The sequence below is a fragment of the Cucurbita pepo genome, chromosome 14 (genome assembly GCF_057944985.1).
Source record: "Cucurbita pepo subsp. pepo isolate OVF chromosome 14, ASM5794498v1, whole genome shotgun sequence".
Classification (NCBI taxonomy): Eukaryota; Viridiplantae; Streptophyta; class Magnoliopsida; order Cucurbitales; family Cucurbitaceae; genus Cucurbita; species Cucurbita pepo.
Genome location: NC_141811.1, coordinates 9,630,990 through 9,658,350, shown reverse-complemented (window position 1 = coordinate 9,658,350; position 27,361 = coordinate 9,630,990). Strand labels below are relative to the sequence as shown.

The window sequence follows — 27,361 nt, the reverse complement described above, 5'->3', positions numbered from 1 at the left end:
TGTCCTATTGCATAAAAATTGATCAATTAAAATTGTATCATTGGAGCTTATAACGAGTAAGTCTATAGTTTTTTTTCTAGCTTATAGTAACTGAAATCATCCATTTAGTTGCTCGAAATTTTAACTAATACTTAATAATATATTAATATAAAATATATTTAATGGGAAGAATTCAAAATAAAATTTAATATATTAAAAAAATTAAAAGAAAAATATATTTATTCTTAAGGGTCCAAATTAATATTGAATATATTAGATACATTAAATATTAAATAGAAAAAGTAAAAAATGTATTTAATTTGAAGGGTTTAAATATTAAATAATATATTAAATATAAAAAAGAAAAATATATTATATATTTGAAATTTAATATCTAATACGATCTAGATAAAATATTATATCTTAATATATTAGATATTGAAATATGTGAGAAAGGAGATTAAAAATTTGTGTCCAATACCTTACATCCAACACTTTGTGTCCAATACCTTGTCATGCACTATTCTTTTTGCAGCATTGTGTAAACCAACAACGCTCTCCCAAATAGTAACTATGATAAAAAGATGTAGAACACAATCGAATTCTGGTTGAAGTAGAAGACATTTACTATCCCTGATCCATATACAAGACAGTCGGTGATGTAGAACACAATAGACTAAACAACGCAACAACGACGATTGTAATCGAGATCACGAAGACAACACAATGAATCTGGGCACAATGAGCATTTCTCAACTATGATCCTTGCCAACAAATGGTGTACGAGCTACATTGATGATCAAAAAAATTACGAGATTTTGCCTCAGGTAGCGTGTTTCTCATCGGTCGGTTCCATAAACCCTAAAAACCTGACCCCTAACTCCTAAACTCAACTCCTAAACTCAAACCCTTTAATACTCAAAACTTCTAGAAATAGTGTATGATTACCAAACCCTATATTCTAACTTCTATAAAACATAAACCCAATTACTATACACAGATCCCAGGAATTTCAGTTTCTATCATTTAGTTCTTCATGCAATCTAAACTCATATTCAACCACCAACATAGAGTTGGACATTCTTAAATGAATATTGCTTCAACTATACGAGTAACAGATACCTCAGAAGGAATTATAGAAACAAACATAATGAAACTTTATCAATAACATTTACGATCAATCTATTTTCTTGGGCACAAATGTATTAAAATTTACATATCAAACCTGGTATGATAGCAGAAGAAATCCACACATTAGTCGGTCGAGCAGAAAAGCAGAATATCACAGACCGGCTGAAGGGTTAGTCAACAATTCCAGTGATTTTTTCAAGTGTTCTACTGCAACTGAAACATCATCAAATGCCAGAGCCCCTACTGCAAACCTCGCAGCCTTGTGTGCCTCAGCAATTTTCTCAGGAGGTGGCTGGTAGTTGCTGTCATAATGATATGACTTGGCTGGAGCTGCTGTAGGTTGAGGTTCTGAGGCCGTCCCCTCTCTTCCGTTTGAATGATATTGGGAAGCTGATGGGTAGCTGGCAGGAGGAGTCACGTGAGAAGAGTATGAAGCATCGGATCCTTGGTAATAGGTCGGATGGTGAGAAGGGGCGGTTGGGAGGCTACTTTCCGAGAAACTTGGATAAGATTGGAAATGGGAATATGAGTAATTTGGGGAGGTTTCATTAGATACATAATTATGAGGCAAAGGCTGTTGATGCTCTGAGTAGGATTGGATGTGGTGGTATGGCTGAGAGTAAGAGGAACTGTCTGGTTCATTCCTCGGAGGAGGTAGATGAAACTCATGGGATGGATAACCAGCTGCAGGGTATGATGGAATATTTGAAGGGTGCTGATTGTCGACGTCATTATGGAATCGAGCAGGCGGAGACGTGTTTAAAGAAGTGTGGTTGTTCATGTTGTCATAAACCTGAGGACTTTGTGGGACATTTGAATGATCATCATTAACCTTATCATAAACCTGGGGTAAGGAATCCGATTGTGATCGAGTTCTCGAGACTTGAGGCTCCCCTGGTCTTGCATCCTATAAAAACGAACATCGTAGTAAATACCTAAGCAGCCTCAAAACCTCCTTGATAGTTGTTTTACACATGTAAGATACTTCAGCTCAAAACTAATAAAGGACAATCCAGAATGAGAAAAACTAAACTAAGAAATAATATTCCTTTCTTTTGGTGTGCTAAGAAATAATATTACTATCTGTTTGTGTGGTCTGTTGTTTATTAATTATAGACATTAAGCATCAATAGAGTTTTTTGTAACGACCCTAGCCCACTGCTAGCAGATATTGTCCTCTTTGAGCTTTCCCTTTCGAACTTCTCCTCAAGGTTTTTAAAACGCGTCTGCTAGAGATAGGTTTCCACACCCTTATAAAGTGTTTCGTTCTCCTCCCCAACCAATGTGGGATCTCACAATCCACCCCTCTTCGAGGCCTAGCGTCCTCGCTGGCACTCGTTCCGTTCTCCCATCGATGTGGGACCCCCACCAAATCCACCCCCTTTCGGGCCCCGCATCCTTGCTGTCATATCGCCTCATGTCCACCCCCTTCGGGGCTTAGCTTCCTCGCTGGCACATCGCCCGATGTCTAGCTCTGATACCATTTGTAACAACACCTAGCCCACCGCTAGAAGATATTGTCTTCTTTGGACTTTCCCTTTCGGACTTCCTCTCAAGGTTTTTAAAGTGCGTCTCTGCTAGGGAGAGGTTTTCACACCCTTATAAAAGGTGTTTCGTTCTCCTCCCCAACCGATGTGGGATCTCACAATCCACCCTCCTTTAGGGACGAGCGTCCTCGCTGACACTCTTCCTTTCTCCAGTCGATGTGGGACCCCCACAAAATCCACCCCCTTTGGGACCCAGCATCCTTGCTGGCACATCGCCTCATGTCCACCCCCCTTCGGGGCTCAGCTCCTCGCTGGCACATTACCCCGTGTCTAGCTCTGATACCATTTGTAACGACCCTAGCCCACCATTAGCAGATATTGTCCTCTTTGGGATTTCTCTTTCAGACTTCCCTTCAAGGTTTTTAAAAAGCATCGGCTAGGGAGAGGTTTCCACACCCTTATAAAGGATGTTTCGTTTTCCTCCCCAACCGAGGTGAGATCTCACATTTTTAGTAGGTAGTACAAGAGTTAAACTAGAATTAGGCAGCAAACCATACATTTGCACTGGTAGGTGTACTTGAAGGAACAGACAGATCTTCATCACCAGAAGGTGGACCAGGCTGTGGCTTCCTTCCCTCTTTCAAAGCCTTCCTGATATCTGCTGCTTTCCAGATGGCGTATTTCCGTTTTTGCTCCAGCTATGAATAGAATTTTTTTTAAAAGATTAAGCAAGGATCTGATTCAGAAGACTAAAACAATGTCAATCAGGAAAGAAACTCACGTCTGGTTGAAGTGGACCAAACTGGGAAATAATCTCGAAGAAAATGCTTGCAGCATAAAATGTTTTTGCAGTGTTCCTGTGAATAAAATCTTAAAGAAATTAGAAACTCAGAAACAAAATATATGATTTCTCTATCCTTACTCAAATAATGTTTGAAGCACACAAATATAATGAAAAAAGGATGCCATAACTTAAATGAGTGAAACCATACAGCCTACAAGTATCCAAATCACATTAATGACATCTTTTGACACTTCAACAAAGATAAAACTTCAAGTTATGATCTAACTATGCATCTTATCTTATATATCCATTAAAGGAAGTGACAAATAAGAACGATGGTTAAGCTCAATCAACAACCATACTGAAACAGACTTCAATACAATTTGAAAACAAACTTAGCTGCTTCGAATTAAGAAACTACAAGACTTGATTTTTGTAAGTAAAAATATGTTCCGACAATTGATTTTTTTTTTTTTTTCCTTATTCTTATTCTTAGTTTATTTTCATTTTATTTCATTTTTAACCATATTCTTCTTTTCTTTAGTGTGTTCTAGATAACTTGTATTTTTTAGAATAAACGAAGTAGCTTTCTTTGTGAATAATGATTCCAATGTGAACAATAACTTATAAAATTGAGCACTAGAAGTCATCCAATCTAATTCAAACATAGTTTTTAAAAGCAATATTCCAAGTCAAGCAAGATAACCATGAATCTTTGTAACTAACTAAAAGTACAGGAATTGAAATATTTTTCTATATGAAGGAAGATCATTGATTCATTGACATACAAATCCGCTCGTCCAGCATGATCTTGTTTGTCTGCCTTTGCAAAGACACTCAATGCAAACCCCTCTAGATGCAAACTATCATCAGGCCCAAGGCTGAGTGACTTCTTATCCTGAAAAACGATAGATGGATTGATTAGTAAGCACATATTACCAACCAAAGGCATAAAGTTACCAATGAGGTAAAAATGTGATGAATGAACTCAAGCAGGGTTCATATTTCTCCATGTTCTAATCAAAGGTCGTATGTTTTTTTTTTCTTTAATGAGAGAGTAATTTCATTGTATAAATGAAATTATATACCAGGAGGAAAATGAAGCCGTAAGCCAAAGAAGATTACAACACAGCTCTTCCAAATGGCACTAAGAGAACTTACATTTTAGGAGATAGAAGGGACATATAGTCTGGAGGCCTTGCAAGCTTATCATGAGTATTAATAGTCTCATGAGAAAGCTCCCAAAGAAAGAACTCGACTTTCTTGGGATGTTTGGATTGTCAAATAACTTAGTGTATAGGGTAGGTTCGGCGTTCTTTTTATTAATGAAGATAATCAAATAGGGAGTTACAAGAAAAGATCTCCATCATCCAAGTCCAAGTCCAAGTCCAATTATCCAGAAGAGAGCCAAAGAAGAAGTTAGAGAGCAAACTGGGAGAGAAGCCCATTCAAGAATCTTAAAAACCGAGTGGTTCCTTCTAAAAGAAAATTTTGAATAGTGATAGTGAGAGAAGGGATTCCTGATGACAATCTCTTTCTGAGATTGTAGGGAGAAAAGCCCAGGGTAGTCTTTTGGAAGGATGTCATTGTCAATCCAATAATCAAGCAAGAAAGTAGTAGCATTGCCAAAGCCAACCAACATCGTCCTATCAAAAAGTTCGAAAAAGGCTTGAATCTTGGAAGAAAAGTTTCTTCACGAAAATGGTTGGCTTATTCTAATCAGTTGGTCCTAAGTGGCATCCCAATCTATTTTATGTCCCTGGTTAGAGTTCTTAGTGCAGTTAGTAAGGTCTTTGAGAAGCTTATGAGATATTTCTTATGGGAGGAGATTGATGAATGGAAAGGATCTCATCTTGTGAGGTGGGAGGCGGGGTCTAAGCGGTTGAACCTTGGAAGGTTAGCTGCTCAGGTATAAGTAACATAAGGGCAAGCAACACAGCCTTGTTGGCTACATGGTTATGGCTGTTCCATCATGAATACCTTGAGACTTTTCCCCTCGAAGAGGAGAGGCATAAGTTCAAGGCAGTATGAAGTGTAAGCCTCAAAATTATTGGAAAACATTTTACAAATTCTAAAATGGCATGCCTAAGTACCACTAACATAACATAAAAATAGAAAAGAAGAAAAGGAAAATACCCCTCTCAATTGCCACTTGAACAAAAATTCTAAATGATATCTTTAACATCACTACTATTATCATTAATAGAATCAACTTATACTACACATTTTTGTCATTCAATATTCTTAAAGTCACACTAAAAGTAGTAATAGTTCAAATTGTCACAACTTAAACTTTTATATTTCTTGAAGAATGAAACAAATTAATATCATTTTTCTAATCATTACATGAGGGGTGGACGCCTTAGAGCCTTTTCATAGAGACATAACCATCTTCTATGAGGTGAAGGCCATGGTTCAATGAAGGCGTAACTTTCAAGGCTAAAAAATAGAACCTTGCCTTCCAGCGAACGTCAAAACCTAAAAATTATTACCTGTTCAAAATATTGAAAAGTCGTGGAAATATATTTCTACTTAGCTCCATGTTCTTTCTCAATTTACTCACTATTCAATAAGGGATGAGAGAGATACTCACTTTAGGGAGGATAAGTGGTCAGTGGATAGAACTCTCTGCTCCATGTTTCCCCGTTGTCCTCCTTAAGGAATTTCTTTCTCTTTCATTTGGATTCTGCCCTTTCATTGAACCTCGAATGTTCTAGCTCTTTTATCTTTGATTGGAGAGTTTCGCTTTACCGATGAGAGGAAGAATGTTTGTCTTTAAGTCCCAACTCATCCAAAGGCACTTTTTGTACACCTCCTTTCGATGTTTGGTTGGTCACCACTCATCGAGAGTTTCGTTTTTTTTTTTTTTTCTTTGTGTGGAAGGTGAAAATTCCCAAGAAGATTGAATTCTTTATGTGTCAGGTTTTCAATAGAAGAGTTAACACCTTGGATCGGATTTCAAGTAAGGTATCCAATTTGGTAGAGCCTTTTGTTCTATTGTTTGGAAGAGAACAATTGAAGATCTCAATCATATTCTTCGGTGTTGGTACTTTGAAGGAGCAATTTGGAGTTGTTTCTTTGAGGAGTTTGGCTATTGCTTTGCCAGTTCTCGAAGTTGTAGAGAGACGACCTATGAGTTTTTTCTCCACCAACCCTTTCGTGAGAGATGAGCACTTATGGCGAGTTCGGGTTTGTGTAATTTTGTGGGGTTTTGGGGGTAAGAGAAATAATAGAATTTTGGAAAATTACCTTTTGCCTTGCGTTTTCAGGAATAGATTCATTGGCCCTTTTAAAATGTACTATTTTGGTATCTGAGTTTTCAAGAATATGCTTAAGAAGTCTGTGAGTTTTGATAAATAGGTTTAAAACGGTCTCTAGCAATACTTTTTCTATTTGCTACAGTAATGGTAATGGAGTAATTATTTATTATCTTTATTGTTTGCGTGGCATTTAAAATTAAAAATAAAATAATTTCTCTCCTCTCATTCTCTCTTTCCATTCTCTCTCCTCTTAATCCTCCCTCCCTCCTTTATTTCTCCTATCCCTCTTTCCATTCTTTCTCCTAACAATAGGGGGTCCCCACGAGAAGCCGTCCCTTCCAACCATTTTTTTACCACTTCTCGAGATCAATGACAACAATTTGAGATCACTAGTGCTAAACTCCCTCAGAGTCTATTCCACATCAAAGATCAACTCTATTTCTCAATAGTTCATGTCCAAAATCTACAGTATTCCATCCCTTTGTCGCACAATCGACTTTTCATGTTTTCCCTTGATTTTTTGTGATCCATTAGCCTTAAACTCTGTGGGCTGCAATGATATCAAATCCCAGCTAAGTCTAAATTCATCAATTTAGATCAAACTCAAAAAAGAAGAATAACCTAGCATTCGTCACCTAGGAATCCTCACCCTCATTGACTCCCGCAACCCTCCACCGCCACCTTGTACTTCGAGCTTGACCCCTTGATCATATAGGTAGCGTCACAAAGACAATGCCACTAATTTGACTGAAAGAGTGAGGAAGGAGAGAGGAAAAAGAACGAAAGAGAGAGGTTGGAGAGAGGATGAGAATAGAGAGAGGAGAGAGTTTTATCTTTTAAAAAAATTTCAAATGCCACACTACATTAAAAAGAATTTCAAAAACTTGTAGATGGAAAAAGTACCACCAAATACCCCTTTTAATCCTATTTTTCAAAACTCAGACACTGGAAGTGTACATTTTAAAACCTAAGAACCAAATATTCCTGCAAACTCTGGGACCAAAAAGGTTTTCCTTAGAGAGATTGAGAGACCTCCAAGTGATGCTTGGTACCTTCTCAGATTCCATTTTTCTCTTTCAGCTTCAGTTATGAAGTTACAAACCAAAGTTATTTAGTAATTATCCTTTAGATCTTATCTCTCTAGCTTAGAGATTTCTTTTTGTGTGTGTGTGTGTGTGTGTGTGTGTGTGATTTGCTTCCTTTTCTCAAGGCTATATTTTTGTATGCCCTTGTTTTCCTTCATTTATCTCTCCATGAAAGTTTGGTTCACCATTGTATATAAATAAATAAAATTAAATTTAAAAAAAAAAATGAACAATGAACAATGAAAATCCCTTGGTAGAGCCAAATTTTGCAAAAATAACTATCCTCCAGACTCCAAATGCCACATTTTTCAATGTTAAATCTCCAAAGTCACTATGTTAGGTAAAGAATTTCTTTGGGGATGTTTGGCTCATGAATTTATCATTTCTGAGTTTATGAGTCAGTCGTTGGATAGCCCAAGTTATGTATAATCTATGTTTAGACTGGGCAAAGGAATGTGCTATAGAAACCTAGTGTTGTATTGTCAACTCAAACATTGTCGGGCTGACCTATGGATTGGACAAAAAAAAAAAAAAAAAAAAAATCTATCATTTTACCTTTCTGTTTGCTTTATCCAGTGCAAAGAATGCATCAGTTGTAGATTTGTGGTTGACCAAAATGGTTCATGGGAGATGCTTATTCGAAGAACCCTCCAAGACATGGAGGTTGTGGAATGGGCAACACTATCCTGGCCAATGTCCACAAGGAGGTATTAAACCTAATATTTTTTCAAAGAACGTTCCATGACCGTTCAACCTCTGAAGATCCTACTATGTCTTCAAGCCAAATATGCTCCAAAACTGCAAAATATATATGTGTGTGTGTGTGCATAGAATAAAAACCCTTTATCCTTACCGGGAGGGACCATTACAACCTCCTCCAACATGGACCTACAATTTCTATCACGCACAAGAGAAACCACAGAGGAGCCCAAAAATCGGCCCCAAATCAACTGCTCAAACAAGCCACTCCAGAACAATCTAATTTACTTCAAAGTGAAATGCGCAAATTTGGCTAGAATTCTAAGAAGGGAAAGGTGAGAGACCAGAATATTTGAGAGAACAAATGAAACATTTTTTTCCAATTCCTAGAGCTTTAAGAAATTTCTCCCAAATCAATTCCAAAAATATACCAACTCAGGATTGCCACCGGTAGGTAGACTAAGGTAGAGGACAGAGGCCAATAACTCTCAGCCCATGAAGAACCGAAGATATTAAAAGGATTAAACTTCAAGCAACCACACAACAACATAACATTTTGATAGATTAATCTTAAAACTGAAGGCTCATTCCAAAATCTGCAACATCTTAAAGAGCCTGTGAACTTCCTATAAGTATACACCAATTCCCCCCCATCTTAAATCTCCCCTCAGTTTGCAGTTGATAAATACCAAATACATTGCGTTTTATTTGTCTGTAATTATATTTCTGTATCCAATTTAGATATGTAGGAATACAAACGAATAAATTTGTTACTATAAATTTGTTACTAGATGTAACCCTAATAGAATTGATAAAATTTTGAAAAGTAAAATCGAAAAAAGATGTACATCAATTCAAAAATGATCAGATAATGAAAAATAAAATTCACATAGTACTTGATTAGAAAGACAGCCTAAAACAAAATATTTTCCCAATCCCCAAGTAGCTTCGATCGGCCCTGATTCTAGGTAACATGCTGCCACTATTCCAGTAAGATAATATACCAAATTTTCAAACAAAAACCCATAATAAGCAGTAGTTCCAGTTTGTCAGCTTTCCAAAATTCAGTACCAAACCATCCATATGATCCACAAACTTGAACAAATATTGGATTAACAAAAAGCAGTAAATCCGAAACCTTTTCGAGCTGATTCATGAGGGAAACAAGGAGGGCATTTGTGGTCTTGGTACGTTCGCCCTGTGGAATCCTTAGCCCACGTTCCATAGCATATAATCGACCTAAACATGGAAAACGCCCAAGCAATCAAGATCAAAACAATTAGGGCCTAGAAGAAGAATTGAAGCTAAGAATTACAGTAATATGCGACAAGAGGTTCGTGCTTCTGCAATTCGTCCGCTCGCTGGAGGTAGGGCAGAAGGAGCTTCGCCGGCTCGGTCTCGCTCGCCATCTTCCACTGGGAGCTCCGAATCTGAGACGATCAAATGTGATCTTACAATTTTGGTTGAAAACTTGGAGAGTCGAATGCAATGGAAACTTCAAATCTTAAACAAAAAAACAAAATGACTTAAATTAATAAAAATATTGTTGAGTTTTATACCTGTCCAAAAAAATATCCTAAAATTTAATACATTCAACCCGACAATCCAGACCAACCCAACCCAACCCGAACTATAAGGGTTGGATTGGGTTGAATTAGCATTTCGGTAGAGTTGAGTTCATTTTTTTTTTAACCCGAACTGAATCTGAATCGGTTCGGTTTCGGGTTCATGGACAAAACCTTCAAGTTGACCCAAGTTAAATAAAAATATATAAAATATATTAAGAATCCTGTTAATGGGTTTGCCAGAATGGTATGAGCCAGTGTAAAGACATACCCGAGTTCTCGATGCTAGTCATGTTTTTTATATTATTTCGGTTGGGTAAAAAAAAAATCCTCCAACCTGATCCAATCCAGACCATGTAACTCATAATTTCAACCATATACTTTTAAATAAGTTCAAAAATCCCCCAACCTGACCCAATACAGACCATTAAACCCATAATTTCAACAATATACTTTTCAAATAACTTCAAACAAACTTTTGTAAGGTTAATATTTTATTTTAAAATATCTTTTATTTTTTAAAAATAAAAACTTCAAAAATATCTTTAATTTTTTTAAAACGTTCAAAAATACTCTTATTGTTAATATCACGTTTTAAAAATACTTATAAAATTTTAAAAAATAATATTAAAAAAGTTGGAGATAATATATGACATGTAGATAGACAGTTTTCATCCATATATTAACAACAAGATTTTTTTTGAATTTTTATTATAAAGATAAAAAGGATGTTAATGATATTTTTAAAATTTCAGGAGTATTTTATAAACATAATTCTAAAGATAAACAAAGATTAATATAATTTTCACCGACAAAAATATGATATAATATTCTGCCAACATAATTTATAAAATAAAAATTTAATATTACAGCGTAGTCTTCCTCACAAAAATAGTTTCAACAACTTTAGATGTTGTAATATATAAGTAATAATATTTTGTAAGAAGCCTCGATTGTAACGCCCATAATCGTCACTACAAGCATGTCTTTAATAACATATACGAAGAGTTTAATAAAAGTCTCTCAAACGAAGCCATGGATTTGCACGTTCAATTTTTAAACAAGAAATAAAAATAACAACATTGTCAAACAAAACATTAACATAAATCCCAGTACGAAAATGGAAAACCTATACTACCAACGAAAATTCCAGCATGGTCATTCCATCTTAGCTTAGCTTCCATGGTCATTCTAACATCACCGTCGTCCGTGCAGGGGTACTTTACATTTTAAGAAATACTCGGTAAGTAATTCTACTGTTGGGGTCAGATAATGGAAACATACAAATACACGATAGGACCTATCATTTAAAACAACATAGCATGGCCTTGAGCTCTTTCCAGTCCGACCAGGGTTGGATGTGTGGTACTTCCCTACACATGACCCCACATATGCGCACATGGATCCACTAGGAAGACTCGTATATGTAACCCCTAGGCCTGCCTCGTCAAGCTAAACATGCTGACGAATCGTTGGACACCACGGAGGGAAAGAAGACCCGCATTATATCATGGTGAACATAGATATCAAAGGTATGCATCCATACTAACATAACATAATAAGAAAATATCTTGATGCACGTGACATACATAAATGCATGAGGTCCCCATGAGTTAAAATCATAAAAATCATTGCCTTCTTTCTTTCATTCAAGTCACAATACACATATGAGTCGTGTATGCATAACATTCCTCATCTATAACATGGCTTCACATGACATAGCATAACATACGATCATCACATAACATGCATAGCATAACATCCCATTCCTAATTAAGACGAGGCAGGGACCACTAGACATGCGTTATCATACATTATACAATTCTTCTAACCAACCAACAGTTGAGCCACTCACTTGTTTAGCGTTGGCTAGAGTCCTACTCATCTCAAATACACTTAATTAGGTCAAAAATAGCTTCAAGAGGATGGAAAACATGGGAAATGAGTTCAGAATAGCTATATCAAGTCGAATTCGCCATTTTCAAATTGTAGAGTGCACCGAGTCAAGTCAAGCCAAGTTGGAACATAACCATACGAGTCGTTGAACCGGTTGGGTCAGCTATGTTGCGTGTTGGCAAGCGGGCCGAGCGTATCTGGTAACACGTATTGGGGTGAGCCGAAAACATGAGTGAATCCAGGGCCACAACATGGGTTGGACAACTGGGTGTTCTTGGGTCCAAATTTACATTTACGTTCATTATTTTGACCCCCAATTTCACAAACTTTTGGTTTATAAGTCGAAATAAAGTATAATAAGCTGAAACCACCTCGCAACTCGCAACTCACAGCTCGATTTTGATCTCTTTGGACTTAGAGAGAATAGTTGGGCAAGATTCATGAAAAAGGGAAAGCACGAGAAGGCTGAAAACGTAAAACGCTATTGGAGCTCTTGATTGTGAATTTTTGAAATTGGGCGTTCTTTATTCAATAAGAATTAACTTGTTTTTCTTATACAAAAAGTTACTAGAGCTCAAGTAGGATGTTTTTCATGAAGAGATCGAAGAAAAATAACCAAAGAAAGGTCCTCAATTAGTTGGTTTAAGTTTGGGCCAAAGTTTATGAAAAATCGAGAAATTCCTTCCCTACTTTTAAGCTCATTCTTCGAGACTTGTTTGTAGAGCTTCGTGGCAAAGAGAAAAGAACAACTTTGATGAAGGAAACAAAAGCGGAAAGTCACTAGAAATAAAGAACCAATAGGTTGATTTTCAGTAAACTTTTGAGTTTAAAATTTCAGAAACTTTGATTCCAAAACCCGTCCTCTATTGTATAAGTCGTGACATGGGACTGATATCATTAGCTTCAAGGTATATTATAGATCAATTTTTCTAAAGAACTTCGAGAGGAGATAAGCTCCAAATTATCTGGACCAAGAGTACGAAACAACCTAGAATTCTAGGTAAGTGCAGTGTCGGGTACCCTATTTTGACCTCTTATATCTTGCTCGATTGAGAACCAAATTAAGTGAATCCTATCTTAAATGAACTGTGGTATGTAGGACTACAAGTTCATGAAGAAATAAAGGGAAAATCGCTTCTAAAACACGTTAGAATCATCGAGTTTTAGAGGGGTCAGACATCAATTTCACGCGCCAAAGATATGACTAAAGGTTGAAGATGATGACGTGGCAGGCTCATGGTTTTTTTTTTAATAACCTTTCACCTTGCCCACTTTTTGGTTGATTCTCACTATAATTTTTTATGTTTCAGAAAATAGACTAAATTTGGGACCTACCCAAGAAATTTGAGGAAGAAGCAGCTTCGAAAAGCTTGTAAAAAATGATCGTAAACACGGTTGAATAGTAAACGTGACCGACCATTAGTCACTATTTAGACCGATTTCACTCCTTTTTAGACTAGTGCTCAATTATTTTTATGGTTCCATAAGTAAACTCAAATTGGAAGCCACCTAATAAATTTGAAGAAGAAATAACTATTGGAAGGTTGTTAAAAGCAATCTTGAACACGGGTCAAATGGGTCAAAAGGTAAAGCACTAAATTTAAGACCTTTTGCTCACTGTTTGAGCCGGCTCACCTTTATTTAGATTGGTTCTCATAAAATTATTTATTATTCCACTAACTAGAACTATTTGCAACCTACCTTGGAAATTTGAAAGGAAAACAACTTCAAAAAGCTCGAGAATCGCGAGCTTGAACATACTCAAGCAAGTAAATAGTCATATGGAGCAAGTATCAAGTAGTACTTATAGGGTCGATTAGAACAAGGGGCATATGATTAGAAATTGTATCTAAGAACCTAATTGACCTATTATCGTGATATCTAAATCTAGAAATGTGTACCGTTTACAGTTTAGCCACAATTTATAGCTTTATAACTTCTGTTATGCACGTTTGAGAACTCTGATAGTTTGAACATGTTTTGAGTTTTTCTGTATGCCTAGGTTGATTTTATTCCCTGCTTTGAGCATGTTGGGCAATCTTATTTATAATGTGTACCAACTGATTTGAGGATAAATGATTCACAGTATTCTTGAATTTAGAAGAAATCCAAGAGGGAGAAACCAAAAAACTAAGAGCTTCATTCTCGAGTTTGGAGGCTTGTCAAGGCTCGTTTCTTGCTCCAAATTACTACCCTCACTTCTTTATTGATAGAAGAAGCTTACACCGATCTTGAATCATCCAGAACAACCTTGATTTTTAAATTCAAGTTTCAAGAATTTTCATTCAAAAAATTTATCCGTTCAAGAGGTTGTCGACTCCAACTTTGAACATTAGCCGTTGGATGTGAAGTCCTCCGAGTCATCTAGATCATGACAAGATATGGGGTAGATCCAATGTTGAATTTTGAGATTTGGAAGATTTCGTGCACATGACCTTGACTATTACAAATTTGTGCGGTTTTTTTTTTTTTTTTTTTTTGTCAGTGGCATTTTCATAATTAACTCAAAGTTTAGGAGTGTTTTTTTTTTTGTAAAATTGAAAAAAATGCATTTTCACCATTTAGGCTTACTAGTTGAGGTATGAGTGTGCTATTATCACATGTGGAAATGAAGTAAGCCCTTTCAATAGGGCTCTTGCTCCATAAACCAACCTACAAGATGAAGGACTACATACATACTTAGTAGATTTTAGGCATGAGGGTTGCTCCCTCTAGAACTTGGCATTGATATTATAGACCGACTTAAGGTTCGCCACCGAGCCCTTTGCAGAACTCATGATACATGAGAACCATAGAATAGACATGGAGAAAGGTCCAGATAGTTCCCTAGAATTTGTATTGAGTCCCAAGAAGTAGATATATATGATGTCAGTTTAAGGTGAACCAATCATTACCCACTAAGCCTCTAGATTTAGAATTAAACTCTAACAACCTAGAACATTAAATCGTGATATAGTTTAAGAATAATATAGGTATATATTTACATTTCAAAGTGAATCAGTACATAAGAAACTATACTTTTTCAGGCATTCAAACTGGTAAACCAAATCTTCTGTCTCCTATTGGTCTATTTGGGCTGCACATCTTCTTCTTTCGTTTTCTATGCGATCTTTTGCCATAATTCCTCCTCAGCTGTCTTGTCCAAACTAAATCTCATTACTACACTTTGGCTGACACAAGAGAATTTCATGTCGTTATGCTAATCATATAACTCTTTATGACAGAGCATGGCAAAGCAACTGATTCTTAATGGGACTATTTAAGAAACATTTTTAATTCTTGTTTTAGAACTAATTAGCAAAGCAACTGAGAACCATACCAAACAGAGATCACAAAATCAGAGGGTAAATGAAGTAAGATTAGTCAAAACAACAAAGATTTAGGACAAAATAACTCACATTGAACCACAAACCTTCCTCCAACTTCTTCTAACATACACAACTACTACATAACTAAAGTTATTTTGTTGAACATGTCCCACTACAGCAGCAACTACAAATATTACAGATGCTATTATGAGTACTTCTCTTCTATTCTCAATTCTCATGGTGAGGAGGATGAAACAGGCTCCGTACCTGAAAAGTGCGACGCAGAGTCTTCTTTCGAGATTGCATCGTACTTCACGGGTGTCATTGGTCTCATACTATCCCTTCTTCCATCTTTATTCATTGATCTAGATCCATTCTGATTCAGTGATAACCGTCTGCTGCTAGGTGTTCCGTTCGCAGCTCCATTTGCACGAGGCCCTGCTGCCTTCTTTGTTCCAACGGGTCGAACAGGGCTAGGCCTTGGATTGGTGATGGTCTCTTGGTCTGTGCTTTGTTGTTCGTGGAATTTTTTCTGGTCCTGCAAAGTCCACCGTAAGAGGCTATTAAGGGAAAAGAAGAGGTAGCTTAAGATTTCCCATACCCATTGCTATCCAAATTCCAACGTGCTCGTGTTAGGTTGGTGCAACGTCAAACCAATAAGTTTATAAATATCAAGAGGATTGAAATAATTTACCCTCGATCGTCGTTTTTCTTCCTCCCTTTCATGCCTGAGCATGGTATATTCGTCTAGCATAGCGAGGAGAGGAACACCGTCGTAAATAAACGATATGCCACGATCTTCCTCCCAAGCCCGAGTTTTGGCAATCAAAGTGTCAACAAGAGCTACATAACCAAGCCATCAAGAAGAGGCAAGCATTAGTATCCAGGGAATCTTAAGGAGAATAGTGAAAGTCTTCATACGTATTTACAACAAACCTGGAATTTTGTTGACCAGAATTCTAGCTTTCTCTGCTCGCTTGAGATTCAGATGAGCCCCTCTGCTAGCATTATACCTGTTATCATCCTGCAAAGTGATGCCAATGGTGTAACAAAACACAAAACTCAGACAACTATCCAGTATTTTTGAATAAAATTAAAAGTAGCATACACACTCTCAGACTTCGGGAGTGGCATTCAAAATTTCAACTGTGAAACAGACATGATGCATGAATTGCCAATCCTTGAACTTTTATCGACCATCATAAGAAGTAAATTTGTAATTAAAAGTTTTCCAGTCAAATTATAAGAAGTAAATTTGTAATTAAAAGTTTTCCAGTCAAATTATTTTCGTAACAGTCCACCACTAAAAGATATTGTCTTTTTTGAGCTTTCCCTTTCGGGCTTCCCCTCAAGATTTTTAAAATGCATCTACTAGGGAGAGGTTTCCACACTCTTATAAAGAATGCTTCGTTCCCCTCTCCAACCAATGTAGGATCTTACAATCCACCCTCCTTTGGGACCCAGCGTGCTCGCTGACACTTGTTCCCCCCTCCAACCGATGTGGGATCTCACAATCCACCCCCTTCGGGGCCCAGCGTTCTTGCTGGCACTCGTTCCTCTCTCAAATCGATGTGGGATCTCACAGTTTTGGAATCCATGTCCACATTTTAGATCGGTAAATATACCAAGTAACTGCAGCCATGCAGAAACGAATCTTCCATGGCTGCTTTCAACATCCTGTTAGGCACTGAAATCTAGAACAAGTGTCGGATACTATGGGTTCAATGTACAATAAAAAATAAATATATCAAGCATCCAGCATGTTCAGTAAATAAAGAAAAGGGTTTAGGGTTTATGACAGTCCAGGGAATTACAAAATGGCAATTCTACAGAAAATTATGAACCTGCAACAAGTGCAAGAATTTCCTGAAATCAAAGAGTTTAGTTTATGTAACAGGCCAAGGCCAAGCCACCACTAGCAAATATTGTTTTCTTTGAGCTTTCCCTTTTGGGCTTCTCCTCAAAGTTTTTAAAACGCATCTGCCCTCAAGGTTTTTAAAACGCATCTGCTAGGGAGAGGTTTCTACACCTTTATAAAAATGTTTCATTCTCCTCCCCAGCCTACGTGAGATCTCACAATTTATCTCACAATTTATATGGGCAAATCAACATAATTAAAAAATTTAGCTAATTTTTAATATGATAACAGGAAAGGACAAGTACCCGATTGTAGTCTTCTAGCCAGCTCTCTTCTTCACATGCTAGCATCCATTTTTCAACCTTGTCCAATATTTCTTTCCTGCTGAGAACTTCTTCTTTGGCCTTTGCTATTTGATCGTCCATGTCATCCAGTAATTGAGCAGGCTCAACGTTACCAGAATCAATCAGTGCCATAATTTTGTCTCGGGCTGCATCTGGGTCTACTTCTATGTGAGCATGAGAAAATATCTCTTCAAGTTCAGACTGCTTCTTGAATGCAATTTCCTTCATCTTACTAGCCTTGAGCTGATCAAGCCTCTCAACCTCCACCTCAGCCTTAGAACAAATAGTAGACAAATAAACAGCCACACCTATTAAATTACAGCAAGATATCTACAGAAGACTCAAATACCTGCTCAATCAAATCGAGAGCAAGCGCCCCTGGGACAGTCACTTCATCTACTGATGCTGATATGTTACACGTAACATGGTCAAACAAACTTCTTTCCTCCGAGGGGGTGTCCATTAAATTCCAAAGATCAATCAGCTGAGTTGCCAATTCTTGAAGCTGTACATGACACAATACAAAATAATACAAAGTTAAAAATCTCCACACAAAACTAAACGGAAAAATACATAGTACTCCACCCTTGACTATATCACATCTCATAATCTAGAGGTCGAAATAGTGCAAGCTCTAATACGCATGAGAATGTACAAATTAAAGATTATCTTTATCCCAACAACTGATACATACAAGTGCCATTGAAATATCGTAGAGTAGCCCATGCCTTGTTTAAACTCTAAAAAAGTTCATTTAAACTAGACATAATACCATAAAAAAGTTCATTTAAATATCATTTTAAATGATAAAACATGATCGATACTAACATTTATGCTTAACGTCCATATAAATGCATGTTTTCATACTTTGCAGCAGGGAATGAAAGCAAATGTAATTTTGAAATTCTCTTCTTAGAGTGCGTTTGGATTAACTTCTTAAGTGATTTTGAAGGGTCTAGAGTGTTTATTAAAAAATCTTTGGTAAAATAGAAATCACTTTTGAAATCATTTTTTGAAGAATCATTTTAAAGTTGATTTTCCAAAGAGTGATTATAAAGTGGTTGATCGTAAATCACTTTAGGATCACCTTATAGTAATATAGTGTTTGTAGAATCACTAAAGATGTAGGTCAACGAATAAAATTTTGATTAAAAGAGCACACAAATATTTTAATTTAAACCATTTGAATGAATAGTGTTTTAAGAAAAAAATATACATTTTGAAGAAGTGTTTAAACTAGAAAGTGCCCCAAACTCACCATTATAGTAATAAGTCCAGAATATTAAATTTACCTTATGTAGCCTCTGCTTTTTATCTTCTTTCAGTGCTAAGACCATCTTTGCCAGCTTGGATAAAGTGTCATTGCTAATGCTTTTAGATTGCACACCAGTTGCGTCATTTAAGCTTGGGTGAACCTCAGTTACAGTAGCAAAGAAATCGATTCCAAGGACGGCACAGAGATCATGCACGGTGCTCACAAATTCAAGAACTTTGTGCAATCTATCACTCTGTTCATATTTGAATAAATGATCAAAGATTAGCTTGATGAAAGACAAAAAATAAATAGACTGCTCCCCTGTCTAGAGCCTCACCTTTTCTTTCTGCAGTTCCTGGAGTTGGCAATGGTATTCGTCGAGCTTTTCTACCGAAAGATGAGATTCATCTACCACTGGATTCTCACTAAGGTTTAAACTCCCAGAAATCTCCCCACATATCTTCTGAATCTCTGATTGAACATCAAAAAATTCCTTAACCCTCTGTTCTTTCTGTTTCCAGAGCTGTTCGAGAGCCGGTGCTATGGCTGCAAGCTGTTCTTTGATTGTTCCAGAAGCCTTCTCAGGCTGTAATTAAAAGAGAGAATAGAACTTGATTGAATCACAAGATAAATGCATCAGCATTTTCAGATATAAACAGCCACATAGCATTTACTCACAAATTCAGAAAAACTTTTTTCACCAAGAGCAGATAGAAGACTGGAAAGCTCAAGCTTTGCGTCTGATAAAGACTGCAGAAGCTTTGCCCTGGACTTATCAGCTTGCTCAACTTTCCTTTTGTAGACATCCAAACATTCCTGATCTATCTGAAGCAGCATTTTATCTCGTTCCTTATCACTTTCACCAACTTCATCCCAAATTTCCTAAGATAATCTTTGGTGAGTCCAATAGAAAAATTTTAGACGCAAAAGACAAATCAAAAGACCAACAGAGTGATTTATTTACTTGCAGTTTCTGCAATAGGGTACCGCATGTGGTTTCTCCTTGAAGAGGATTTTGTATATCTGCCACCGCCATTCACGAATCTGTTAAATTCACACCTTTTTCTGCAACAATCAAACTCTGCAAGTTAGGCTCTGTATATGAAACCATGCAATGCACCAAAACAATTTCTTAACAAATGTATGTCTGTGCATGTCGTGTGTATATGTGTATTCATAAACTCAACCTACATTTCATCACACTGATCAGTTAAGAAAGTAGTTCATTGCATTTAAACGCACTTAAATCGACCAAATAAACCCTCCTAACGCACAAGACAACTCAAAAATAATCCACAAGAAAGTTTTTAAGATCAAGACTGAACTCACTCCCCCAATCAACAAAAAAAGCACAAATCTCTCATTTCTCATATTCACACAAAAAACAGAATCACAACCAAGTTTAAACCCTACGTTTCATAAAACCAAGAGCAACAGACTTCGTAGTATCACAGTCCACAAAATAAAAGAGCAGCAGAGAAAAATGGCTACTAGAATCCTCCTCGAAGCTGTTATTCGTGGTACTACAGTTTCAGATCTGCGATTAGCACGAGCAACATAATACACCAAAGATTTTTTATAAAAAAAAAACTTCTCAAGAGAGATAGAAACCACAAAAACCTCCTCATTACCAAAATCAAGAACAAGAAACACAGAACGAGAAGCAAGCGATCCTAAACCCTAAATTTCAGAGAATTACGAATCCAGAACACACGGATCTCCTCCATTTCCAGATTCGGCCAGTCACATTCCAGGAAACAGAACAACACATTGAAAAACGAAAGAAAAGGAAAAGAAAGAGCGGCGCACCACTTGCATTAACAGGAAAAGAAAGCAAGAAAGAGAGAAAGAAACAAAAAAAAAAAAAAAAAAAAAAAAAAACAGGATACCAGATCTTGGAAGAAGCAAGAATGTATTCAGATCTAGAAGAAAATGGAGGTTGTAATGTTAGCGTTGGTGCGTGTGTGTGTGAGTGATGATGAAGATCAAGGCTGCTGTGTAAGTAAGTAAGAGAGTAGAGAGAGAGAGTGTAAGAGACAACAAACCAGAACATGTAACAGATTAGAGGAGAAAATGACGGATGGGAAGGAGGGTTGGTGATGGGACCCTTAAATACTAACAACAATATCCAATAATTAACAATCTCTGGAATTCCTCTTATTTACCAAAATGACACTCTCACTCTCACTCGCTCAGTTACCACTCCCCCATCTTTTCAATAATGCCTTCAATCTTTATTTTTTTTTTCTTTTTTTTCTTTTTTTTTTAAACCTAAAATAAAATATATTTCAAATTTATTCTAATAGATTTCTACTCCACAAAAATGGAATGGGAATTTGGACTTTAACTATATAATCATAATTAAAGTGATTTAAACTTAAAATTTAAAAGAAAAAAAAAATTATTTTACTGTTGAGCTAATTTACTTTTTTTTTTTAATATGACAAAAGAAACAAACTTTTGACTTTTTTTTTTAACCAATATTTCAAAAGTGATGGTAAATAAATTTGATTTTAACAATCAATAAACTCGCGCCAAAAATTCATTATCAATTGACTTTTAGTTAACCAATTACAGTTTTTTTTAATTTTTTTTTAAACTAAATTAATAATAATTAAAAAAAAGAAACCCTAATTCAAACATGACTAAAATTTTAAAAGTTTAATACAATAATATTTTATTTAAAAATATATTTTTTTTATCATCAATATATGACCAACACCGTCTATTAATACTTCATAGATTATCTTCAAATATTTTAATGTTATAAACTTTTTTTTTTTCTAAATTAAATGATAATTTTAAAACATTTGTATTTTTTTTTTATTAAAATGGTAAATAAAAATTTACACGATAATTGGTTATTTTAAATTTAAAAGGCATACATTTCATAATTTATAATACCAGATGTGACAATTTATTTATAAAAATTAATTTTATAGACATTTAAAATAATTTTAAAACTAAAAAAATTAAAATGTAATTTTTAGAGAAACTTATAATAAGAATAAAATAATAATAATAATAATAATAATAATAATAATAATAATAATAATAATAATAATAATAATAATAATAATGTATAAAAAAAAATTAGTCCATTAATTTTATTAAATTAAAATTTACTAAACACTATATTATTCTACTTATTAAGATAACTCTTATTAAATAATAAATTTAACTTAATTCATTTATTTAAATTTTTGTTTTTAATAAAAATAAAATATTAATTCGTAAAACATCTATTTATTTATCAAACATTTAATGAATAAATAATAATAAAATAATAATTATAAATAAAATAAGTATAGGTATATATAATTGCAACTTAAATAAAAATGTACTTTTTAAAACCAACCATAAATTTGGGTTGGTTCGATTAAACCCAACGTAGTTTTAGGAGAACTGAGTAAAATTTTTATTTATTTATTTATTTAAATTTAATTCATAACTCAGGTCGGATTTTTTTATTTAATTTTTATAAAAGTAAAATTTTGAGCATTTATTTAAAAGGTATGATAAATATATATATATATATATATATATATGAGGAAAATAGAATTGAAAAGGAAATTAAATAGTTTGAAATGAAGAGGGCAAAGAAGAATGAGTATTTATGTTAGTAGTGGGTCCATTTATATGACCCATTATTACGACCAATTTTGGGACATTTTTCTCCCTCTCCTCGTGGGATCCAACCTAAGAATTTTTGTTTTATTCTTTTAAATACAAACTTTTCTCGAGATTAATCGGAGGATTTGAACATCTTACTTTTTAGTTGAAATTCGAGATTACGAATCTAACCCACTTATAGTAAATGTAAGAATGAAAATAGAATTTTCGAACCATATACACATACATACATGCACGCATACATATACACATACACACGTGCACGACACGACACTGAGACTATAAAAAAATATTTATATATTATAGAAAAAAAAAAGTTATCAATTTTCTTTGGACCAAATTGGCAAGTCGGTCGATCGGTATTAGGCAAACATAAGAGGTATGTTTCCAATGTTTGAAAATCTACCGGGGTTAGTTAGAGAAGGGTATGAACTATTCATTTGGGTAACATCCACATTGGATCATAGTTTAATTTTATTAAGAATTAAAATAAAACATGCAAATTGAATAGGAATGGTACCTTTGTAGAAATTTTGTTAGATGTATTCTGACTATATGAAACTGCTTCCACGAGTCGGGAACTTCTTCCTAGCTATTGAACTACAAGGTATGGAACTTGGTGAGCCTATTGAAAGAAAATCATCGAACCATTGGTGAGGGAGAAGTCCATAGAATCTTCAATTATAAAGGATATAGTCGAGCCACTTTCCCTATTGACTCAACCAAAGGTCCTATTTATAGGAATTTTGGAAAACTAACTCAACCAAAGGTCCGGTGTATGGGAACTTTGGAAAACTAACCCTGTTTTCTACATTTTTCTTTCAACTAAATTGATTATTTTAGTGTTAGGACGAGCAGAGAAGAATACCTTATGGATTTACAAATTATAAATTCTAATGTACAAAATTAATTAACTAAAATTTTTAATTAATCAAATTTCTTTCCTTAACTATAGATTATTTGTCACGGTCTCAAAGGCTTCAAACCCAGATCACGATGTGGATTTATGGATTGACAACAAAAAATACGATAAAATCCCTTAAGAACGGTAAATCAGTAAATAAGAAGCTTTTTGGGATTTGCAAACTTACCGGAGATTCAACCCTTTAGCAATCTCTTAGAGTTAAACAAAAAGTTTATTTTTGATGAACACTGCATTACAACATTCCTGACATTAAAAAGACAATTGACGAGAGCAACTATAATGTCATTTCTTGATTGGAACTCACCCTTTGAATTAATGTGTGATGCAAGTGATTTTGAAATACGAGCGATGTTAGGACAAAGAAAGGGAAAAGTGCTACACCCTATCGAGCTCATATTATCTCTATGCTAGAATATTGCATTAGTAATGACAAAATATTTAGATTCCTTGAAATGGAAAGAGGAACCAACGGATGCATCTAAGTTAAAGACCCGTAAACCTGCTTTGAGAAGGGATGAGGGATTACATGGGTAGGCGATGTGAGGAATTACCGATGTTTATAAAAACGAGTCAAGACCTGTAAACTCGCCTTGAGAGGGGATGGGGGACTACATGAGTAGGTAACATGAAGAACCACCATTGAGTGTAGAATAAACCTGCCTTAATAGGGGTCGAGGAACCATATAAGTAAATAACATGATAAACCTGTATGGTGTGTATAATAACTAGCCTTAAGAAGGAACGAGGGCTTACACAAGTAGTTAAGTGAGGATATACTTAGTGTGTAGAACAAAGCTCACCCTGAGAGGGGACGATGGACGACATAAGTAGTATATAGAGGAGCTCTTATCTGCTCCAAGAGAAGACAAGAGAGTACATAAATAGTTCAAATTATGATAGGCGCCACTATAGAGTGTGGTAACTGTTAAAGCTCACCCTCATCAAGCCTAGGGGTACATATACGAGCCGACCTGGTGAGTACATGTGAGCGTATGTGGGCCGTGTGTGGCGAAGTACCATGCATCCAACCCTACTTGGAAAGAGCCTAAGGTCATGTTACGATTTTAAAACATAGGTTTCATTCATCTATTGTGTGTGATTGTATTACTAACCCCAACAGTGGAGTGACTTACTGATTATTTCATAAAATACTCAAGTCACGTGCTACCCTTATATTTTACAGGTAACGGTAAAGCTCTCATGCACGAATGACGGTGAACACTGAAAAGGCTATGGAAGTCAGAATGATAGGCCTGTATGAGCTTACCAAATGGAAAGGAAAAAAAAATTGAGCTAACACCATAAAAGTTGAAAACACTATCTGCTTAACCCTTGCCTTAACATTAATCGAAATGTTTTAAAATCTATATTTGAGAACAACGACAAGTATGCAAGTTATGGGATTTTGGAATTCCTTTATTATATTGAATGACATGAAGATGGAGATGCTTGTTTGAGCGTGTGCTAGCCCTATCGAGCCAAGCTTAGGTGTACGTATACAAGTCTGCATGATGGATCCATGTATGCATGCATGCATGGGCAATGTGTAGGTCCCACCATGAAAGCTCGATTTGCATTTTCCGACCCAACAATGGGGCTACTTATTTACTATTTTTAAATATTCATACCCACGTGTTATTTCTTTTAAGTAAAGCATCCTTGTAGGGACGACATCGTCACGGTAAAGGCCATGAAACTAAAACTTGGGTAGTTGTATTTATGTTTAAACTTTAGCTCTTACACTAAATAATTGCATTTTTGTTGTTCATTTCGGCTATTTCATTGTTGTCTACTTTTAATTTAAATGGATTTTACGAACGTTTAAGTCCATGACATGGTTTATGAAATATTTTAAATCAATTTTTTCGCACATAAAAGACATATCATGTATATAGTAGCGAACTTATTTTTATGATCGTTACAAATATAGACATGAAAAATAATATATTCATATTCTCTAGTTGTTTTCAATTTATTAATCGTTTCAAAAATATTTTATTATTTTCAAAGTTGAAATATTATCCGAACATTTGAAACAAAGGAAAAAACTTTATGAACATTATTTGTTGAAATATATACGTTAAATATAATATAACGGTGAAATTGTCAGCCCGAGAATAGCTCAAATAACATAAAACTATACCTTTAAATAAAAGATTAAATTATTAAACCAAGTTTAACACATAAATAGATACTTAAAGTGGTAGTTCGATACTAACTTATTAATACTTTCATATACTTTATTATCTTACATACATATAACTTGTACGACCATAATCATGTGTAGTCTTCAACCAACGATCGGAACTAAAACACATATACTTTTAACATTAACATCAACCCAAACTCGTGAAGGATCGAAATTCAAAATTCTCGGGCTCCCAGCTAAAATCTTTTGTGGTCTCAGGTTAGGATTCTCCCTTTTTATTATACTTTCAACAACAGAATATTCCACACCCACCAGCTCGGGCCATTGATTTTTTCCTGTTCAAAACACATATTCTTGTTAACTTTGTTACTACACAACAATCAAACATATTCACGTGATTCTATAACGAGAAAAATTATCACGAAGATAAATATATAAGAAGTTGAAGAAAAGCAAATGAAAAAACATTCATATTTAATTTGAGCGGAAACATTTAAAAATCGGTAAAAATTCATTAGTTAAACAAAAAAGATCGATAACTTCAGCTATACAATAACTTAAAAGCTTATAAAAGCGCTCGATCATATCATTTTAAAACAATTTTACGAGTAAGCGATAGGAAGATCATACCAGACATTTCGTTGAATGCTTTGGTTGATTATACAGAAATGTTCGGCCAAATGGGTTTGTATTTATAGCCTACACCGATGGGGATTTTGTCGTAGTTTTGTTATTGATAAGTCTCTTTGTAGTCACTTTTGGTATAAGAATAAGAATAAAGGTAGTGACTTTGTGATGTGTTCTTTTCATTATAATTATTATTTTATTATTCCTTATCTGATGACCTCGACATTCTTCTGCATCCTTACGACGTGATTACGTTACCTACTCCTCATTTCTTAAGAGTGAAGAAAATCCCCACATACCAACACGAGTTCTTCGAGTATATTTTGTTTTCACTCACATGCATCTCAGAAAAATTTTCAAGAGGTCAATCAACATAGAATTACTCTAAGCAAAATACGCTTAATTATGGAGTTCCATGATTGAACTACCGAAAATAAAGGTGCACCTTATTCGTATAGCTTAAAGGACTCCTCTCATTAGAACGTGGTCTTTAATTTATTCATATACGGCTCATTTACTCAGGTGTCACAATATATTACGTAAAGCATCTGAGAATGTCTACTTTTTCCGAGATATCCAACACTTTTGAATATTATAATTTTTTTTGAAATATATGTCTATCTTCTATCAAATTCTATATAAAAACATTTTAACCGTTCTTATCTTCATCCTTTTATAAGATATTATTTAAAAAAAACTTAGAAAGAATAATTGCCTTATGAATCATGACATTCGAAGAAAAAAAAAAAAAAAAAAAAAAAAAAAAAGAAAAAACTGTCACGAACCTACTAAGATTTTCCGTGACTAAAAAAGACAACTAAATGATGAAAATCTGATAAAACTTATATTGAAATAAAGACTCGCTGAAATTAAATATAAAATAAAATCTAAACATAAGCTGATGTTATTTAAATTGGGGAAATAGTTTGGGATATGAATGCAAGATGAAATACAAAAGACTCAAAATATAAAGACGGACTAATGTTCTAGAATGGCCTCTTTTGTGTACACGCAGCTCCCGAACGCTCCTCTACCTCTACTAGGAGACTGTGAACACTTGCAAAAAAAAGGAATGGGTGAGTATAAAAATATTTAGTAAGCAACCTATTTATAGGTTCTCATTGCATCGTTAATCCATTAGGTATCCACAAAATTTACTTTGGACTCTAAGAAGTTCCGGTCTAGTTTGTACTACTTCTAAGCATCTAGGGTGAATTTAAAGTTTGAGCAGTACTTTAGCTACTCACGGACCCATTTAAGGTTCAAAGGAGGTGTCTTTACCTTTACTTGAAATGTAAGGGTATCACATTAAACGTAAAAGGTTATATCTGTAGGAGAATTCTCTATTCTTGGAGCTGCGTCTCTTGGTTTGTTAC

At 35.0% G+C, this 27,361-nt stretch overlaps 2 protein-coding genes and 1 long non-coding RNA gene across 3 annotated transcripts; all 3 read right to left on the bottom strand.

Moving 5' to 3' along the window:
• Positions 1–1,127: 1,127 nt before the first annotated feature.
• LOC111810798 (protein HOMOLOG OF MAMMALIAN LYST-INTERACTING PROTEIN 5) lies at positions 1,128–9,946 on the bottom strand. The gene is made up of 6 exons (XM_023697592.2): positions 9,741–9,946; positions 9,564–9,664; positions 4,170–4,279; positions 3,379–3,454; positions 3,155–3,295; positions 1,128–2,017 (listed from the first exon to the last, which is right to left on the bottom strand). The coding sequence occupies exons 1-6, from the start codon at positions 9,832–9,834 to the stop codon at positions 1,262–1,264; spliced, it is 1,278 nt and encodes a 425-aa protein (XP_023553360.2). The 5' UTR covers positions 9,835–9,946; the 3' UTR covers positions 1,128–1,261.
• Positions 9,947–15,215: 5,269 nt separating this feature from the next.
• On the bottom strand, positions 15,216–20,819 carry LOC111810783 (65-kDa microtubule-associated protein 1). The gene is made up of 10 exons (XM_087117675.1): positions 20,697–20,819; positions 19,616–19,716; positions 19,330–19,533; positions 18,989–19,237; positions 18,689–18,904; positions 17,746–17,901; positions 17,358–17,669; positions 16,131–16,218; positions 15,889–16,037; positions 15,216–15,732 (listed from the first exon to the last, which is right to left on the bottom strand). The coding sequence occupies exons 2-10, from the start codon at positions 19,685–19,687 to the stop codon at positions 15,430–15,432; spliced, it is 1,749 nt and encodes a 582-aa protein (XP_086973801.1). The 5' UTR covers positions 19,688–19,716; positions 20,697–20,819; the 3' UTR covers positions 15,216–15,429.
• Positions 20,820–25,401: 4,582 nt separating this feature from the next.
• Positions 25,402–26,053, bottom strand: LOC111810843 (uncharacterized). The gene is made up of 2 exons (XR_002817458.2): positions 25,989–26,053; positions 25,402–25,693 (listed from the first exon to the last, which is right to left on the bottom strand). It is a non-coding gene; the product is annotated as an uncharacterized LOC111810843 (long non-coding RNA).
• Between the last annotated feature and the right edge of the window lie 1,308 nt (positions 26,054–27,361).

Bases quoted from the DNA above. Each gene is read 5' to 3' on its own strand.
- LOC111810798 (XM_023697592.2), bottom strand. From the start codon at position 9,834: ATGGCGAGCGAGACCGAGCCGGCGAAGCTCCTTCTGCCCTACCTCCAG. The intron at 9,665-9,740 runs GTAATTCTTAGC...TTCCATGTTTAG, and splicing joins ACCTCTTGTCGCATATTACT to GTCGATTATATGCTATGGAA. The intron at 3,455-4,169 runs GTATGTCAATGA...TTTTATTCACAG, and splicing joins CATGCTGGACGAGCGGATTT to GAACACTGCAAAAACATTTT.
- LOC111810783 (XM_087117675.1), bottom strand. From the start codon at position 19,687: ATGGCGGTGGCAGATATACAAAATCCTCTTCAAGGAGAAACCACATGC. The intron at 18,905-18,988 runs GTGAGGCTCTAG...AAATATGAACAG, and splicing joins AGGAACTGCAGAAAGAAAAG to AGTGATAGATTGCACAAAGT. The intron at 16,038-16,130 runs GTTTGTTGTAAA...TTGGTTATGTAG, and splicing joins TCTGGTCAACAAAATTCCAG to CTCTTGTTGACACTTTGATT.